A 17,385-nucleotide genomic window follows, 5' to 3' on the forward strand; every position below is an offset into this window, starting at 1 on the left:
TTTGATTCTTTCCCAAATCCTAAAAATAGTTTTGAACTCAAATAGATTTTTTTGAATACCTATACTATATAAAGTTGAATAGTTTTTAAGAATTGCTACTGTAACTTATTAAAAAATTATTTTTAAAATTTCAATTCAATATTATATTCTAGAAATAACTAAAATATTTTTAAAATCCCCTTGTTTACAAGACAATTTCATGAAATTTTGAATAATTTGAAAATGGGAATAAAAATACTTCTAAAAACTAACTTATTCAGAATTTTAGTTAAAATCTTTTAAAAATTCAACTTTTCCAAAAACTTCAATTTGAAACGTTTGAAAATTCAATCTATAATAATAATAATTTAACATTCTAAAATATAGAAAAATTTGCTTATGAATAATTGTAAAAAAAAATTTTTTTTTAAAATCCCGGTCAAGATCAAAATTCATTGTCATTTCCCGGTCCAGCAACCACCCTGGTTTAATACAAATATTGAACTATTTGAAGCTGTTCTTTCGTATATTTTACCCAGGTATTTCGTTTGTTTGATGTAAATGGAAATTATTTGACACAATAAAGTTATTTTATTTATAATTATTACAAATAAATTTATATTATTACTATATAAATTTATTATTATTGATATAATAATTAATATTATTAAAAAAAAAAAATTATATATATAAAAAAAAAAAATTTGCGTTTAAGTATGAAAAAAATGTGAAAGTGAATTATCAATGAATTGTCATCAGTATTTATCTTTTGCAATTAATTACTTTTAATATTGTTGATGTTGAAATTATCAATATTGAATGGAATAATTTTCATGCTTGATTCGGATAATTGTTTATTACATTGAAGTATTCGATTTGTTTGATTTGAATAATTTGAGTTTGATTTAAATGAATAGTTGTTTAATACAATTAAATGGAATATTCGGGTCAAATGATCGTTTATTGAATTCGGGTGTTCTGTTTATTTGATTTAAATTAGTTGTGTTTGATTCGGGTAAACAATTGTTTGGTGCGATAATATAAAATATTTAGTTCAATATTTGTGTATTTGACTCAAATACACATTTATTGGATTACGACCAAGTAAATGATTTGTTTGAATCGGGTAATTTTTGTTTGGTTCGGGTAATTTTTTTATTTATTTAATTAAATAAGGTAAAGCAATGATAATATAAATGTATATTTGGAGAAATAAGCACGTTTGATCAGCATTCCGGGTACCTATACTGTCAATCGATCCCCGAGAACTATAAATCTGTCAAGGCTGGAACTCGTACGTTGCCCAATTGTAACCCACAGCTAGCGACGAGCAGCAGAGGAAAATCATTCTGAACAGAACCAAAATGATTCTCCGTCTTTTTTTCCCTTCTCTCTTCCCCTCTTACTCTGACCCTATAAGTCTTTCTTTCGCTTAACAGTCAAATCTCAAACGAAATTTTGATTTCCTTCGACACTGAAGAATGCTGTTTTACCTTAGAAATGATTAAATACCGAAAAAAACAAATGTCTCGGGCTCGTTTGTTTACCAATTTTTACATACTTTAAATGATTCAATGCAACAAGTTTTTTTTTTTCTCTTTTCATAATTAATATTTGTTTCAGACATTATTGTATCAATTAAGCTCAAAGAAAAGATTACTATATGTTGGAAGCAATTGAAATTTAAATAGGATTATTGAAGATAGCCGACTTATTAGGGAAGTTTCATTAAAACAGGCAATAGTTTAATTAAAAGAATTTTATTTTATCAAAATTTAAATTCCCCTTGACGGTTAATAAAATTGAATTTCTTTACAATATAAATTTAAAAGAAGGAGGGGAGGAAAAAGGATTCCATTATAGGAAGGGAGAATATATGTATATATATTTTGGATGAGCAAAAGAACATCTAGAACCAATCGTCCTCACTGTCCTCTGCATTGGCCGTTCCCATCTCTTCTGTATTCTCCTCAGAAGGCTTGCAATTGTCTTCCCCAAATAAATGTCCCTCGGTCCCGATTGGCTCCCATAATTCGGGTAAATCTATGTTGTATGTCTAAAACAAAGTTGTATATAGAATACCCCAAAAGAAAGCAGTCCGTATTTAGAATAAAATAAAATTTTTTTTACACTTACCAACTGCCATGATCCGTTCTGGGAGTGTACGCCGTCCGCGTTTTTATAAAAAATCTGAATAAATGCCAGTTTGAAGGACTTCTCTGCGGGAACGAAGCCGTTATATGGTGGGACTTTCGGCAGTGACTTAAACAAACTAGTAATACACAAATTAGTAAACATATTAAAAAAAAAAGAGAGAGAGAGAGAAAATAAATATTTGTTTTGTTTATTAAACTAACCAATTTCCCTCAGGATGAGCAATTCCTGAAGCATGCTGCTCCATTAGCTTTAAAGACGTGTCAGCGACTAATAACGGATGTTCGAAATCTTTCTAAAAGAAAGAAAAGAAGAAATTTTGAGATACCCCGGAATGATTGAATTTTCATGAATTATTTTCTGGTTTGCTGATATGATTGAACTCTCGGAGAGATTGGTTGGACTTCTACTCAAAGCAATTGAATTTAAATAATTATTCAATCCATTCTAAAGTTATTATTTACGCAAAATAAGCACGATCATGCTACTCACGGTGGCCCAGAATCCGCGCACATAATATTTTCGTTTGGAACCATCCCAAGAATACTCCTGGTGCCAGCATCCTCTGGAATAGGGCTTGGATTCAACAGTATTCTGTATGAATTTACTGAAATACCAAGCATCGCCCTGACTTTTCCTAAAAGGAGCCTCCTCCCACGGTCCAAATCTAATCGTAAAACTAAAAAAAAAAAAAGGGGGGAAAACTGAATTTATAACCAAATTCGAAATTTTGTTTAAGTCCAAAGTTAAAAAAAAAAAAAAAATTTCTGAATGATAGGGTGAAGTGGGGTGAAAAGCCACATTTTTACTTTCGATGCTGTAAAATCTGTATTAAAATTGTGGGGTGGCCACTACAAAAAAAAAAAGAATAATAACTCTAAAATTGATTGAAACTCCAAAATATGTTTAAAATACATTTTCAAATCTCTAATACTAAAAATAATTTTGAATTTAAATGGATTTTGAAACAAATATTTAATTACTATCCACTATTTTCCGTATTATTGTTCAAATTTCAAAACCTGCAAATTCGAATAATTTTGAGAATTGCTTCTGTCACTTATTAAGTATTATTTTCGAACTTTTAATTCAATTACCTTTAGAAATATTAACTGAAATATTTCTAAAATCATCTTGTTTACAGGACAATTTGATAAAATTTTAAACAATTAAAAAAAAAAAAAAAAAAAAAAATTTTTTGGACATTCTTTATAACTTTCCTTTAATTATATGACAAATGATCACATTTAAACAATGTTTTAATAATTATGAAAAAGCTTTAGCAAACAAAATTGAAATTTGTGTTGAGTTTACCTGTTTTCAATTTGCACTATCAATTTTCGTACCTTTTTGGAAGCTTTCTTTAAGTTTCATTACAGATAACATATTTTAGTTGCAATCGTTTAATTTTTTTATGCACTTTAAAACTACTAAAATATTAAATGTATTTAATTAATTTTACTAAATAAACACGATAAATCTTGTAAAATAAGAAAGTTAGTCTAAGTGGAGGACGGTTAAATTTCGCAAGGATATTCAATGGAATTTTACCCTGGCTTTCCATCCCACTCTACCCTGATAACCGAGAATTTTGTTAAATGAGAATAGTGGGCACCCTATTAGCAAGAACTTTAATCCTACTTACCCTCTCTCCGATCCGAGTTGCTGGAAGTGAGTCTTGTACCGAAAATATCTCTTGACCTTTTCAACAAAGGGCATAGAATGCTCCTTTGTTTCTCCAACAAGCAACCTTGTCAAGAGGTGGCCCCTCAGAGTCACATTCTTGTCCCCCGGAACCAAACTACAAATCTCCCTCCCTCTTCGAACAATATCGATAGCTTCTTCATGTTCATCCTCGAGAGACCAGGATGACCACGAATAAGAACAAGACGAAGAATAATGATCTGATTCCTTGCCAAAATTCAATTCCATCTTGTTTGAAACCATTTTCGCGTTTCCTTCGAGACAGAAAACACTAAATTTCAATGAACACTCAAATTCGACACTCACAACCTAAGGTTACAAACTACACCGATCGTCGCGAAGACTGAAAGAGCACTGAACTACTGGAGTGAGGTACTGGACCACTACGCACCGACACTACGTGACTAATCTGACGGTTCCCAATTGCGTTTGTACTACTTAGGAGATGTGCGGGCGCAACGTTAAAATACAAGCGTCTAATTAAATTAAGCACCACTGGGGCAGTTCGAGGAATGTAACATGCTGCGATCAAGAAAATTTGTTTCAGTAGTAAAGTAAAAAAATTAAAAATCTTTCAGTTCACATTTCAGTTGCAATTACGGAAAGCCATTTTGCGATTATTAAATTTTTGTGTAATAAAAAATTAAGAATACAAAAGTTTATCGTAGCAATCGTTTGAGAAATTTTCTAGCAATTATTTCTTTGAAAATTTCCCAAATTTTCTGGAAGAATGTTCAATTTTCGATGCTAAAGCGAAAAATTAAAAAAAAAATCTACAGTACTTACATCGGATTTCAGAATCTTATAAAGAAAAATAATTAAATAAATAAATGAGGGCATGCTATTTTGTAAAACAGTTCTAAAAATTTATGCTTTCTGCTTTGCATTTAAAATTAAATTTTGAAAGCTGTTTTATGTTTTATATTTGAACATTTTTATGAAACCATTTAGTACTTAGTAAGTAATCGGGTTTGATATTCAATATGTTATTGCTGTATCCTGATTTTAATTATATAATCGGAACTTTTTTTTCAAAATTTTAACAATAATGTTAACCATTTAAAAGAAAATTCTCTGTTAATATCATTGTACTGCGAGGTTATTATGGAATAATAGTATAGCATTATAACAATAATACGCTGTCGCGTAATGCAATAACTTACGGAGAATTAAGGCTATTACTGAAGCCACTACTATTTTACCCATAATATATTCAACATAAAATTGTATAATTGTTTTCGAAATATTAAAGAAATTTTTTTAATACATCGTCCTAGTATGTGCATTTCTAAGTTCAAGGCATCAGGGTTTTCGGGGACGAAAACTGGAATTTTCACGGTGGATTGTTAGAATACTAGTCTTTTAAAAAGTAAGTTAATTGACAACCATGTAGAATAAATTTAATTTCAAATCAACCCAAGCATATAAAAGCATCGCAACGCAGCGACGCTATGCTTGAGGATATTTGACACCCTGATAACGTCAAATATCTTACCGAGAGAATGCCTTTAGCTAAGAAATGCTTATAAAAATAGTTAGAAGGACAAAAGAAATTATTATTTCTTTTCTCCTTCTACTAAATAATAAATATAATAAATAGTCATTAATAATTGTGCCGGCGCAGTCAATGCTGCCTACATCGAACCTTGTGGCAAATTATAAATATAAAATTTGTATCCAAATTTCAATTCTATAGAACATGCAGAAGGCGCAATGTTGCAGCCAATGTATATATATATATATATATATTCTATTTGTCATTGCTGTTTAGAGCTAAGAAAATACATTGCGAGGTTGTGCGTGTGTGGGGATGGTCGGCGGCAACACACACATGCCTGCGCGACCGCCGTTTATGAACACCAGCACACTCACTGGTTTCCCCGGCTACAGAACTAATACCTTGAAGGCTTTCATGCTACGGACACCAACACAAGTGCGCTATGCTTGCCTCTAATCGCTGCCTGGTTGTGCGTAGAACTTTCCTCTCCCCTCAGGGCCCATAAGCTGTAGACTACAGCTTCAAAACAAACGCACGTGCGTTACAGCTGACGTAAACTACAAGGCGGCATGCCTTATGACACTTGAATTTATGAATCAAGTCAAGTGCACACAGAAACAATTTAACAATAGTTAAACATTTTGTTGTAAACATTGTTGTTACAACAAAATGCCGGAGGACATTAGGTTGTATGTATATGCATATATATATATACTACTCGATATGTAAAATGCATATACAAGCAACCTATAAAAAGTAGGAACAATATAATTACAATAGATAAATTATATGCACTATTATAACTAAGATAAATAATAATTCTATTAATTAAACAATATAATTATTATTTAAATTCTAAGTTATTTCAAATAATATTTCAAAAAAGTATCATGTTAACAGACCGTTTCCGTTCTCACGGACCCACCGTGAGATCCAAAACGTCAGCAAAAATGCATAGACCAATGGGCCCATGACTTACTCCTACTACTTACTCCTACTCCTAAAAATCTTCCCCGCTTTGCACCAAAGGCAAGGGTTAGAGGCTTGTCGCAAAATTTCAATCATCGCAGTACGAATTCTCGCTTCTTCTCGAAGACACCTCTCCTGGGTCTAACCTAGAAAGTGTTTTGGGACAGAGAAATTTCGCGACAAAAAGCCCGTCCGCGACCCGGAACCCGATTTGCATGAATTAGGGCAGACGTTAAAATTTTCAAATTCTCTGAGCCGGTGGAGTCCAGTGCGGGCTGATTTTGGTGAGATTTTGGAATTGTTAATCTATTAAACAGTTCTAAAATCTTGTTATTTATAACCGGCCGGTTGCATAGATATTGCCCGCGTCCGTCTCAAATATCGGTGGCCCACGAGCGCGATCAAAACCAATTATCGAATTATCGGTTGCATAGATATTGCCCAGACTAATTCGGTAAACGGTAGATCCGCAGTGAGTTTTACACAGTTGCGTGAGACGGCCGGTTGCATAGATATTGCCCGCGTCCACTCGCCACAAGTGCAATCTCGCAAACGAAAGAAAATTGCGCGAATCTTACGTCGCGATTTTCGGTAGAAACAAGAACAAAAGAATTTTCGCCCGACGGATGCTTTGTGATTCAAAAGAGGAATAGCTCCGCCGGTAGTTTGTAAGTAAATAAGTATCGTTTCAATTTACATATTCTAACACACATACATTTTCTATTTGTAACACACTATAATCATTCTGTATTCAAAAGGTATTTTTCTATTCTAAAATAAATCATGTATTCATAGAATCAATTTCTTTACTTACCTAACTAAACCCTAAATTCAAATCATCTTAAAAATAGTGCATTTAACGAATCAGAAGGTAACTTTTAAAAGTAGGATAACGTCCCCACAAATTAAACAGAATAATAAAACATTCTGGCAGCTTGGTGCCTCCCCAAATCGAGATAAAGGGCCATCTCAAAAGCCTAATTAATAAATTTATTTCTGGTTTGTAACACAAAATGTCTTTTTTGATATGGAAAGAGTGATATCTCGAGTTCTTCTCAAGCGATTTTAAAAAATCAAACGGCTTTTGATTTAGCGTCATCATGCCTATAAGTGGAACCTTAAAAACTGGAAAATTTCTAACTCTTTATTTTATAAGGGAAATTCTGAATAAAAACACCTTTTTTTGCATATTTTAGAGAAAAAGTACTCTAAAAAAAGGGGGGGGAGAAAATTCCACTTTTTTGAAGTTTCACACCTAAAAAAATATCTAACGAAGAGAATGCCACTTCGTTTTTGGTTTTATCTGTTATAGAAAGTTTGGAATCGATCTTACCACCGAGAATGGGCATTTTCGAAAATGGCGTATATCGCCGCCATTTTGAAATAAAAATGAAAATTTTTTTTTTACAAATTCTTAAATAAATTATTTTTTACATGTAAAAATTTACATGTTTTTTTTTTCATGTAAAAGAAATTTCTTAAATAAATGTCATAGTTATTTTAATAATATATACTAAAAAAGCCTTCTTTTTGCTTGTTTTGAACAGTCATTTATTTGTTCGACCGTATGAAAATAGCGATTTTTTTCCAAGGGCAAAAAAACAGTTGGTCCCATGCTTTTTTTGCCCAAGGTAAAAAAGGCCGCCATTTTCATACAAGTCGAACAAGTGAATGACTTTTACTCCCTGTCGTCTGCTATCTGAAATCGACACTTTTGTGCATTAGAAATAAAAAATATCGTATGTAATACGGGAATAAAGGCAGCCAATTTGTTCACGATGATTTTTGTGACACGAGTGGAGGTCTCGGGGCGCCCTCGACCTCGACTCGTGTCACAAAATTCACTGTAAACAAATGGCTGCCTTTATACCCTTGTTGCTTAATATAATATTTTTACAAGATTAATGATTAGGTACAATTTTATTGTGTCATTTGAAGAAAAAGAATAGATATTAATCTTATTTAAAATTTTTTGACAGTCTTTATTGTGAAAAAATTGATGCAATATCCAAATTTTCATTTCGACAATTACACAATTACACCTCCATTTTTAAAATAAGGATTTTTTTGCAAATGACCGACAAAATGGGCCCTTTTCATTTTTTTAAAGAACCAATGAAATCTATCAGTTTAATTATCGATAAATTATTAAAAACCGCAAATTCCTGGTAATGAGAAAATTATGAAAAACATGTTTCCCGACATGAATTTTTAGGGAAATAAGAATTTAATATAAGTGAAAAAATTTTAATTTACTTAAAATAAAAAAACCTTTTCATTTTTACAACTCTTTTTAGTTCACTTATTTTATATTTTGACTGACTCGATTATAAGATTGCAAACTTTTTTTATATAAAGATACTAGTGCACTAATAGAGCCTTTTGCGACAACGTCATCGAATTACGAAAAAAGTAGCCATGGTTCCTCGAAACGTCCAGAAAAGAAGAAAGAAAGTGCAAGAAAACTTGATATCTGCATTGCAAGTCTTAACTACCAAGACAGAAAATCTGGTATTTCAATAATTATAGAAAAAATTACTATTTACATGAAGAGAATAATTTAAAAAGGGAACCAGTCAAATTTTAACTTATTGAAATTATTACTGTTTGCCCCATACGCTCATTTTGAGTATAAATGTTAGTTTAAAAATAAGGTATACTACACATGGTTGTTTTGAAATTCTAAACAACAGTTTTGACAATCTTGTCATTTCAGAGATATTGACATCTGGACGGTTTGTCCCACTCTCCCCAAATATTATAATATTATTTTAATGATTAACCCATTAACGCCTAAAATAAGAAAATTCTTTGCCCAAATTCAACCTATACTTTTATCAATAAAACAGATTATATTTTATACCGCAAGTATGTTTCTTATAGGTATTGAGTGTGCTCTTTTCGATTCCGGGGTGAAAAGAAAGAATTTCGTTTAAAACAAAAATTAAATATAGCGGTTTTATCTTTAAAAACAGAAAAGAAATTTCATTTTTTCAAGTTTGGTTATTTTTTTACCCATTTACCCATCTAAATATTTGGATTCAATAATCTCAAAAACATAAAATATAATGATATCTGGCATTAAAAAAAATAAAAATATTTAGCAAAGTTGTGACACGAAAACTTTATTTTGACTACTCTGCTAAGGAGTTAAACATGCGTGAATAATATTAAATTCTCATCCATAGAGGCACAAAAATTGTACACTTTTAAAAAAAGTAAATTAGAATGTAAAATTTAAAGATTGCGGACCAAATATGGCCTAAAATATGAAGGGAACTTTGAAAGGGGTGGTGACTATTTTTCAAAATACTAAAATGTAATTAAATTTGCCTAAGTTTTCCTACTCGAAGGCTTTTGGGATCGCTGATTACTAATTTAATGTTATTTTTAAGAAATTCAAGATAGCGGATTTAATATATAGAACAAAATTTTTTAAAATTTATTCAATAAACCTTAATTTTGTCACTCGGGAATTTTTGTGATTGCTGATTACGAATTCAATTTTAGATTCCCATAAATCAAAATGGCGGATCTAATATGGAACAGAATGTTTACTTTATGCAATTAATCTTAATTTTGTCACTCGGTGGTTTTTAGGGTCGCTGATAACGAATGCGATGTTTGTTTTCAAAATTTCAAATGACTAATATAATATGGGAAAGAGAAATTAAAAAAATTTTCTATACACGCTCGCTGGTCGTGAATCGACGCAAGTGCTAAAATAATTGTCAGTGAGCGCTCCTATGACATTTACAGCTAACTGACTGGTATTAGAACTCTCGAGTAACAAAATTAAGGTCAATTGCATAAATCTAAAAGAAAATTCTGCCATATTGAATACACCATTTTAAATTTATGAAAACTTACATCAAATTCGTAATCAGCGTCCCTAAAAACCACCGAGTGACAAAATTAAGGTCCATTGCATAAAGTAAAAATTTGTGTTCCATATTGGATGGGGGGAGGGTCAAAAATTAATAAAAAATTGTCCTCGTGGTTTATGGACGGCTTATACCTCGACTTATATCATGACTATTAATAAATCTCGCTGTCAATGTTTTGACAAAGAAGGAAGAATACTTCAATAAAATAATTCTTCTGATGTATAATTAATATATAAAGTTTTTCTATCGCTTGACTGAACTAATCAAAACAAAAACCATTATTTTGTAATTTGACTTGCTTGGTACTTTGAAACGTCTGGCAACACAGCATTTCTTTACACGGAAAAAAAAGTTCCCAGATATTTCAGGAATTATTTCCTAACTCTTGGATACGTGGTAACAGCTCTGAACTAGCGTCGAACATTCAATGGTAATCAATGAATGTTTGAAAGAAATTCGGGAACTGTATTAGAAAACGCTGTAAATAGTCCAATAGTCTTTTTTTCATTTCTTTCTCATGTAAAGTCCATGGCACTGGCCGCAACTGTTTCTGAAATTTTCGGGAACTCGTCAAGGAATCTTGGTGCGCAGAAACTGTGCGCACCAGTCTCAACGTCAGTAAGACTTGCGTGCCTTATATATTTATTTTATGCTGAGGTATTTAACGCTCCTGTTTAGCTCACGTGGATAAGACGCCGGACTTCTATTCCTCGGGTACGCGAGTTCTGTTCCAGCCGCCGTCGATTTTTCTCTCATATGGTTTTTTCTATTTCAGAAACTTAATAAAAAATAAAAATTGTATGTGATCTTCAAGGATAAATGTGTGTGTGTGTGTGCGGACGTGTCAAGGAGGGAAAGTGGGAGGGGGGAAGCAGAATCCATTTTTTCTTGCATTCGCCTAACTTTTCGATTTTCTTGAACAGTTCCCGACTTTTTCAAGAACAGTTTGCCGAGAAGTGGTGAAATAGTTATAATTTGTAGAGAAATAGTAAATGACATATTCAAACGAGGCAACCTTTAGTTCTCTGTGAACTACCCGCCGTATCCAAGAGTTAAGAACGAAGTTCCCGAATAATCTTCGAACTTTTTTTTTCCGTGTAGTCGTGTTGCAAATGCTTGGTATGACTTGTTTACATTTAGTTTTGAGTAGAAAATTGTGTGCAATGTTTCCAGATGTTCAAACAGCTGTCCAATATACTGTATAAAACATGAAATTTGTTTACAAATTAATTTATTGCAACTCTCACAGGTACCTAATGACACTTTTTAAACAGATATTTAACCATTATATATCTGTCTCGTATTAAAAAATGTTTTATTAATTTCTTAATTTTAAGTACTTTGTGGTGAGTAAATATGTTTGAAAATGTACTCAATTCCCACAAAACTCAATGTTAAAAGTTAAAAACAAAGACGCTTATAACTTTTTTCACAAGTCCCCACAGGTCTAAAAAATTTAACTACATTTTTTAAAAACTTTTGTCTAACAGTGGTACAAATTTCAACAAATTGGTAATGTTAATTCTATTTGCGAAAAAACCTTTCTATTATCTTGAAAAAATCTGTAATTACCTTAACGTTTAATAAACAGTTTACAATATAGCTCAGTGTGTTAAATTTAATTTTTGGCTTTCGTGTTTTATGTTTTTTAATTCTTCAAAAAAAAATGTAATCTTTTTCTAATATTTTAGAAAAAGAAAAAAACGAATCATAAGGTCTTACATTTTTATATACACACAATAAAATAAGGTCTTGAGTATCAAAAGACAGAAACAAATATCGCGCGCGTAGCTCTGCTAGTAAAATAATAGTCAAATAATAGTAATGGAAGTATTTACTCTTATCAATTGGTTTTCTTAAATATTACTTTAGTTAATTGTTTTCTTAAAATATTGCTTTTAATAATTTGTGATTAAATTATTACTTTCATAAAAAAATAATTTTATTTTCGTTATTTTTTTTATTTTACAATTTCAAGATTTAAAAAATTATGATTTTCGTTACTTTATTTTGTAATTATTACTTTCGTCAATAAAGTTTATATAAAAAGTATAAAAGAAAATTATTAAGACCTTTGTTAAAAACTTTAATTTGTTGTAACTATAATTTTGCCATGTATTATTTTGATGTTACTAGATTATGTTCAGAATAAGAACAAAATGGAAAAACATTTTTTTTGTTTCAAAAAAAAGAGGGGCGTAAATATTCTTATAGGTATTAATGATATTAATACTATAATATGCACATCAATGTTTATAACTATAAGTATACTAAAAAAGTGCTGTGGTATATCTGTAACTATTAACATCGATGCGCAAATTCTCTCTATTCTTTACTACTTGGAAGTTTAAACTTCCAAGTAGTAAAGAATATTTACGCCCATTGAATAGTAATTCCACACAGTAATAGGTTTTTATTATTGATTTCAAAAGAAATAAAATAAACATTTATAATTAATAAGATTAAAATAATTAAATTGATTATTTAATTGTATTAAAAATTAAATTGAACACGAAAAAGAGATATTGTCAGGATATTCGTATAGGATATTATTGAGATATTTTTAGGATATTCATAGGATATTCAAATATCTCGAAACAATATTACAAAGAATATCTTTTATTTGCCTTTAAAATATTTATAGATATCTAATGATGTGTACTTATTTAATTATTTTGTTGTATAACTATAATAAATATTATTATAAATTATAATATTAATAATATTAATATTACTATCAACATAATATTTTAATATAATAAAATTAAGATGTTAATATTTTTTTTAAAATATTGTACAATATTCTTTACATGCAGTTTAAAAATATTGAAAGGAAAAAAAATTATTTTTTATTAAAAACCCGCATTACTTCCAGTACCACTGCTACATGACTAAAAAAAATTTTAAAGGTTGTAAATAACTAATAAGAATATAAATGTCATATAAAAAAGTGCGATAATTTACTATTATGGGATTCTCTATTATTGACAAAAAAGTATAATGTCCGACTGTACCTTTTGCTTGAATGGATTGAAGCAAAAAAATGAAAAAAAAATGTTCATAAATAATTATTAAACAAAATTTTTTTACAAGTTCATTACTTCAAAAAGTAATTAGATTTTATTTTGGAGAATGTCAAGAAGAAAAAAAAATTTTAATATAATAAATTATTGTTAAAAAAAATATTTTTAAAATTTGTAAAAATTAATAAAAAATGAAAAAAATAACAACTTTTGTATAAAATGTATTTTAAAAATTTTCGCCGAAAATTGAAAAACAGCAGCTCCACCTGAAAATGTACTTTGAATGAATAGAAGAAACACTTCTATATAAATATTTTTCTTTAAGATACTAGTAACATATATTATATTACTATAAAATTTCGAAAAACGACCTTAAGGTATTAAATTTTTCTATGATCAAGGTGAGAAGTACATCTAAGAAAAGAATTAAAATCACTTGTTCTCTGGTGCTAAACTGTGAAACAGTGCTTTGAAATTGAAGGCAAAATTTGCAGAAGGCGTCATTTTTTTAATCTTCACCTAAAACAAAATCTAATTTGTAAGTTATATTTTTTAATTATGAATATTAATTTTTTAATTTTTATACATTTATTATTATTATTGCTTCCTAATAAAGTAAGCTTTGTATTAGCAAAATTTTTGATTACCATTGTTTGACATATTTATAATTTTTTTTTATTATATGCTTTATACTTCAGTACTTTATATATGCACAAAAACTACACGTAAAAATGTTTTAAATGAATAAAAAAATTTTTTTACGTATTTTGACATCCAAAATCTATAAAAAGGAATATAAAAATTTGTACCGAAGTGTTTGTTTGCGTATATATGTGTGTGTGTAGTAAGATTACGTTTGCCTCAATATCTTAAAATTAGAAAGAGCTAAAGGCTTCAATTTTTTTTTAAATTGTAAGTCTGTACGGGAGACATGAAATGAGAGTATTTTTCATTTACATTCATGAATTTTAAATAATTTTTTTTTAATTTTTAATATTAAAAAAAATATATTTTAAATATAACTTTAAAAAAAATGTTAGGATACCTATAAATGTTTTTGTGTAAAATTTAAACAGTTTTTTCAGCAACATCTTTTGAGCCGTCATTGTACATTTTTTAACAATATTATCAGTATACACTGTTAGAAAAGAATTGAAAATTTAACAACTTTTCAATTACATAAATTATAGAATTTGAATTCAATTCAGCTTGAATTGAAAATTAAAGAACTTGAAGTTAATATTCATTGGTTTGTAATTTAAAATACAAACGCAGTTATTGAAAATTCATTACTGTTATTGAAAAAATGAAAATCCATTGGTTTGTAATTGAAAAATACAGACGCAGTTATTGAAAATTCATATACATATTTCTAACAGTGTATATTAAACTTTAAAAAATATAAATTTCTGGAAAATAAGACTGTTTTAAAAATTTTGTTAAAAAATATTAAAAAAAATTTTAAAATGTCATTTCCAACTTGTGTATAGGATTAAGAAACGCTTCAATTAACCTATTTGTACAATTGATTCGAACAAAAATTTGAAAATTAACAACATTATTTGAAGTCATTTATTTTATTTAATTATGTAACTAAAAATTTATTTTTTATTAAATATATGTTTCATTTATTTTTAAATTTAATTTATTAAAAATGACATTCAATAATTATAGAAATAAAATTTTTTTTCTTCTATTATTTTTTAGTAATACAGGGGGAAAAAATTTTAATGATGTAAATAGAATTTGTAGAATGGTTTTTATGGAAATCAAATTTTATGAAAAAAAAATTTTTTTTTTGACCTTGGCATAAAGTAAGCAAAGTCACAATATGAAAAGATTTATAATTTGAATATATATTATACTTTAATAGAAGATGAATCTTTGTAAAATATTTAGATTTTAAATTTTTTTTAAGAATTGGTATTTGATAAATAATATTAAGAAACAAAATTTTAATTTTTAGATTATTAAAATTGTTATTTAAAATTATTAAAAAAATTTTATTGAAATTAATTTTTTTTATATAATTTTCAAAAATTTATAGATTAAAATTACATGAATCAAATACTAAAAAAGTAATTTTTCATAATAATTTATTTTGTCAATGTTTTATTGATAATTTATTTAGATTTAATATTTTATAAAAATTTCAATAAAGAATGTATTAAAAATTAATTTTTCAAAATATTTAAAAATAAGAATTGAAAGATAATAGTTTTTAATTATAAACAATTGAAACAGTTCAATAAAACACTTGGTGGCAAAAATACTAAATTGCCAGTTTCGCTAAATTATAATTTTACACATTAAAAGGTTATGATGTACGGAATACTCAGTTGGTAAAACAGTCTTGGTGTGTGTAGTTTAGCGAAATAGCAATTTAGCATTTTGGCCACCAAGCAAATTATTGAAAATTGTGAAAATGCTTTAAAAATTATTGAATTTATGAAGAAAATATATAAATTTCTCAGAAATTTAAACAAAATCTGAAATAGTAAATTTATATATATTTTGTTAAAAAATAATTGAACATTAAAAAATTATAATATAAAAATTAAAAAAATTAATTTTTAATAATATTGTACTGTGAAATTTAGAAAATAAACGAAGTTGAAATCCACATACAACGTTTGTCGACGAAAAAATTTATTTAATACTTTCAAGTATTATATGTAATTTAATATTTAATTGTAAAATAATTATTATCAAAATGAAAGAATCAATATTTTTTTTCTACATATTGTTTTGTCAATATTGATGCGAGTTTTTAATTAATTTAATAATTAAACAATTTTTTTTGGTTGATCAACGTTCTGGACTTGAAATTGGTGAAAATAATTGAATTTTTTTAATAGAATGTTTGTATAATTTTAAAAAATATTAATTAATTTCTTACAGAATTTCAATTATTAAATTATTTTTATTTCTCCAAAATATTTAAAAATAATTATAAAATGTTATTACTTTTTGTATATATGTCTGAAATTTTAGAAATAATGTCATATGAATTGAAAATATTTAATATTAAAAAATTAGAATATATATTTCTTTAATTTTCATTTTTTATAAATTATTACATTTAAAGAATTGTAATTAAAATTTCTAAAAATTTAATTATTTTAAAAAATTTACAAATAAAATTCTTCAAAATAAACTAAATTGTTAAGCAAAAAATATATTTAAAAGTCAATCGAGCAAAAGCACCATTTGTCGATGGTCTTGTGCTAATTTCTCGAGGGTCTGTTCCAATTGTCGAGGGTATGACATTTTTAAACATATAACCCAATATAACCTAACAATTAACCTGTACAGATATTAGAAAATCGAGTAGATATTTATTTTTTCGATAAAAATATTATAGAACATTACCAGAAAACAAATTTATTTATTTAACTATAATTGAATAATTTATAATATCGATATAAAACATTTTTTTAGTAGATGATACAGGACAGAAAATTATTTAACTGTTTTTTAAACTTTTATAAATATAAGTAAATTAAATTTAATCAATTTTGTTAATCAGACATTAATTGAAAAAATAAATTAATTTAAGTCACATTAAATTTGTAAATGAATAAAATAAACTTTTATTACGAACTGTAAATATAATGGTTAATTATAATTAAACTATAGTACAAAATTTTTTAGTTTTAAATAATGCATTTTTTTATTAATTTTTTTTCCGTCTTCCTCGTTTTTTTGGTTGATTATTTTCTGTTGGTTGTAAATTTTTGGAGCATTTTTTTCTTTTTCTCTGTACGTATAAATGTTTGGCATTTATGTTTGACGTTTAGTAAATAAACACTTAACCATCGATAAATGGTGCATCAGCGAAAAAAGTGACTACACCAATTTTCGAGTCATTACCTCGAAAAATGGAACTGTAAAAAAAAAAAGGAACCAAATACCGATGATTTGCTTTTAAAAAATATTAAATATTTTTTTTTAACAAAAAAACATGCATACAAAATTAATTTAGTTCGTGTACAAAATTATAATAATAATTTTGTACACAAAAAGTCATTATAAATACGTTTAATTTGCATTTCTAAAAATCTGTTTTAATCAACCTGAAGTATTAAGAAAATGGAGATTCGTGTAAATTTCACAGCAGTGAATTATAATATTAATTAAATAATTATTTTAGTAGAATCGCTACGAAATT

General features: G+C 27.8%; 1 protein-coding gene across 1 annotated transcript; it reads right to left on the reverse strand.

Moving 5' to 3' along the window:
• Nucleotides 1-1,778: 1,778 nt before the first annotated feature.
• On the reverse strand, nt 1,779-4,065 carry LOC122506293. The gene is made up of 5 exons (XM_043618390.1): nt 3,779-4,065; nt 2,626-2,812; nt 2,337-2,428; nt 2,116-2,251; nt 1,779-2,035 (listed from the first exon to the last, which is right to left on the reverse strand). Exons 1-5 carry the CDS (start codon nt 4,063-4,065, stop codon nt 1,889-1,891), a joined length of 849 nt encoding a protein of 282 aa, XP_043474325.1. The 3' UTR covers nt 1,779-1,888.
• Nucleotides 4,066-17,385: the final 13,320 nt, after the last annotated feature.

This window comes from Leptopilina heterotoma, unplaced genomic scaffold (genome assembly GCF_015476425.1).
Source record: "Leptopilina heterotoma isolate Lh14 unplaced genomic scaffold, ASM1547642v1 Lhet_4034, whole genome shotgun sequence".
Classification (NCBI taxonomy): Eukaryota; Metazoa; Arthropoda; class Insecta; order Hymenoptera; family Figitidae; genus Leptopilina; species Leptopilina heterotoma.

Coding starts and splice junctions, on each gene's coding strand:
- LOC122506293 (XM_043618390.1), bottom strand. CDS start 4,065: ATGGAATTGAATTTTGGCAAGGAATCAGATCATTATTCTTCGTCTTGT. Junction 2,252..2,336: donor GCTCATCCTGAGGGAAATTG/GTTAGTTTAATA, acceptor GTGTATTACTAG/TTTGTTTAAGTCACTGCCGA. Junction 2,036..2,115: donor AGAACGGATCATGGCAGTTG/GTAAGTGTAAAA, acceptor ACTTTGTTTTAG/ACATACAACATAGATTTACC.